General features: G+C 36.8%; 1 gene segment (V, D, J or C); it reads right to left on the bottom strand.

Annotated features, from left to right (window-relative positions):
• Nucleotides 1–1,078: 1,078 nt before the first annotated feature.
• Nucleotides 1,079–1,432, bottom strand: LOC106000970. The segment is given in 1 exon segment: nt 1,079–1,432. A coding segment is annotated over 1 exon segment (354 nt).
• Between the last annotated feature and the right edge of the window lie 1,316 nt (nt 1,433–2,748).

Below are 2,748 nucleotides of genomic sequence, written 5' to 3'. Positions count from 1 at the left end.
AAAAGAAAGAAAGAAAGAAAGAAAGAAAGAAAGAAAGAAAGAAAGAAAGAAAGAAAGAAAGAAAGAAAGAAAGAAAGAAAGAAAGAAAGAAAGAAGAAAGAAAGAAAGAAAGAAAGAAAGAAAGGAAGAAAGGAAGGAAGAAAGGAAGAAAGAAAGGAAGGAAGAAAGAAAGAAAGAAAGAATTCAAACATATGTATTTCCAAGAAAATGTAAAGAAAATAAAAAGAGAAGCCACTGACTGGAATGTAACAGTATACATTATCTGATAAATGTCTATAAAATATTAAATATTGAACTGTTATAACATATTTAGAAAATATTATGAATGGGTATTTCAACTTAAGTAGTTAATGGTTGGGACACTGATAGCCATCATGTACAAGCAAGGAAGAGTCACAGGTGAGACCAACACATCTGGACTTTGTAGAGGTGATGGCTAGAGGAGTATCGTCTGAAAGCCACAACCTCAAGCCTGAAGAGGGAAGACACTGAAACCATTATTGTATCCTTCTTGTCCCACCAATTCAAGCAAATAGTATATACCAGATTAGAAGAGGAAGCCTTCAACCATGGGACTATCTAAATAAATTTAAATAAAACTGAATGAAGTTATAAAGTAGTAGAGAGAGACAGAGATAGATATTTTATTGATTAATGGCCATTAAAATAAAAAAAATCAAGGAAAAATCCATGAAGGACAAATTTTGGGAATGCAAGTAGGACCTATCATGTGCTTTGCCCAGGGCATTGGAATATGGTCATAAGAGTATGGAAGACTGGAGCAAGATCAAGAATTGGCTTTATGAATATGAACTAAGTCCATTCTGGTCTTTGATTTCTTCTTGGAGGTAGAAATCACATGTGAGATAAAAGCCAGGGACTTTGCGGCATGAATTGACCTCTGCTTTGGAGATTGATCTTTGACTCAGAGACTGTGGATAAACGCTATTTTAACCTGCCACATCAAATTTGTCAAGAACAGCATGGGAGGAGGTGGGCAGTAGAAACTATAGAACAGGAAAGAGAAGTGAATTCACTTGTGCATGAAACAAACACTGCAGCAGGCCTAGTTCCCCTATTAAATATCTTCAGGAGCAGCTGAGGCAGTCTCATTGAGAGCATTCGTCAGGTGTTTTGGAGCAGAGTGCATCACTGTGTAAGGTGAAGTATCATTCTGCTGACAGAAATCATATACAGCATCTTCAGATTTTATGGCATTCATTGTCAGGGTAAACTCTGTCCCATACCCATCACCACTGGACCAGCATGGGTCTCTAGAAACAACAGTAGTAGTACATGTAATGATGAGGTTGGCAGTTTCTCCTGGCTTCTGTTGGTACCAATGCATGTCATAATCAATGTCTGTGCTGGCTTTGAAGTGGATGGTGGCTTTGTATCCTGCAGCTGTAAACAGGAAACCTGGAGACAGCATGAGTATTGTTTCTTCTGTCTGATTATGGGTGGAAATAAGGATGACAAGTCAATTGCATGATATTTTCAGAGGATGAAGAATATCAATCCCTTTTGAAAATGTACTATTTGGTGAAGATTCTGAGCACTTAATTCCATAAAGAAGAGAAACTGTTTCTCTTATGAAACATCTAGAGGAGAAAGGCTGAGAATCTGAGCCTGTGACTACATCACCTTGGACTTGAACTTCATGTGCAAGTTAACTTTTCAATTAGCTCAGCAGCATGTTTTATATGCCTTCATAGATTTCATTACATACAGGAGAATATGCAAATATCATGGTACATGGTATAGCATATGAAGGAAGTGTTGACATGGCATATCATGCATAAGTGTTGATATCATGCATAAGCTTAAAATGTTTCATTCCCATTCAAAGAGGCCTTGGACTATTCCTATGTTTATGTTTATTTTTAATGTTACTGTCAAGGTGATGTACAGATGGGAAACAGTTACATAAGTAAGGTGGTGAGTACATTTCTTGTCTAAATTGTTACCCCTAAGTAACTTTTTTGAATATTTTTGTTTTCTGGTAAATAGTTATACAAGGGAGTTGCCATTCAATACAAGTTTATAAGCACAGTGCCTCTTAATCAATGTTGCCCCTTTTAACATTCTTACCTACCCCTCCCACCCTAACTCTTCCCTTACTTTTCATTCTATAGAGTATATTGGATTGTTTTGCCATTTAACAAAGCAGTTTATGTTTACAATGAATCTCAATCTATGTCATCCCTTCAACATCTTCACCCACTTTGACCTACCCTTTCCCCGATTTTTTCTTGATGCAGTCTTGCCTGCATTCTATTCTCTTGCCTATCATTCTTCTACATTTTATTTCGCCCCTTCCTCTTTCAAATACCCATTTCCTGGTGCTTTTGATGGGGATAGAATTCCTATCTGTAAGAGGCGAATTGTATAGTTCAATATCTGACAACCTGCATTGATACCTATAGAAATGTAATATGCACAGCAGATTAGAGCTTATACTAAAATATTAAATTACAGTGCATGCATCTTCTCTTTGTCTACCAATACAAATGTATTAGAATATGGACAGGCATTACTAACATTTCAATGTACCTTTTTCACAAAGTCTGTGTAAGAAGGATTTTTTCTCAGTGGACCTCTGTGTATCTATGCTAATAGCTAGAACACCTCAAATGTCAGTGACCTGGGGGAAGTGTTTAGATCACTGAAGGTGCTGCCTTTGGGAGGGTTAAAGTAGTAAGTCAGATCTCTTAAGAGTCAATTGCTATGATGTGAAGAGAACCAAAT

Source organism: Dipodomys ordii, unplaced genomic scaffold (assembly GCF_000151885.1).
Source record: "Dipodomys ordii isolate 6190 unplaced genomic scaffold, Dord_2.0 Scaffold255, whole genome shotgun sequence".
NCBI classification, from domain to species: Eukaryota; Metazoa; Chordata; class Mammalia; order Rodentia; family Heteromyidae; genus Dipodomys; species Dipodomys ordii.
Note: the sequence above shows the minus strand (reverse complement) of the source record. Positions and strands in the feature narration are given on the sequence as shown.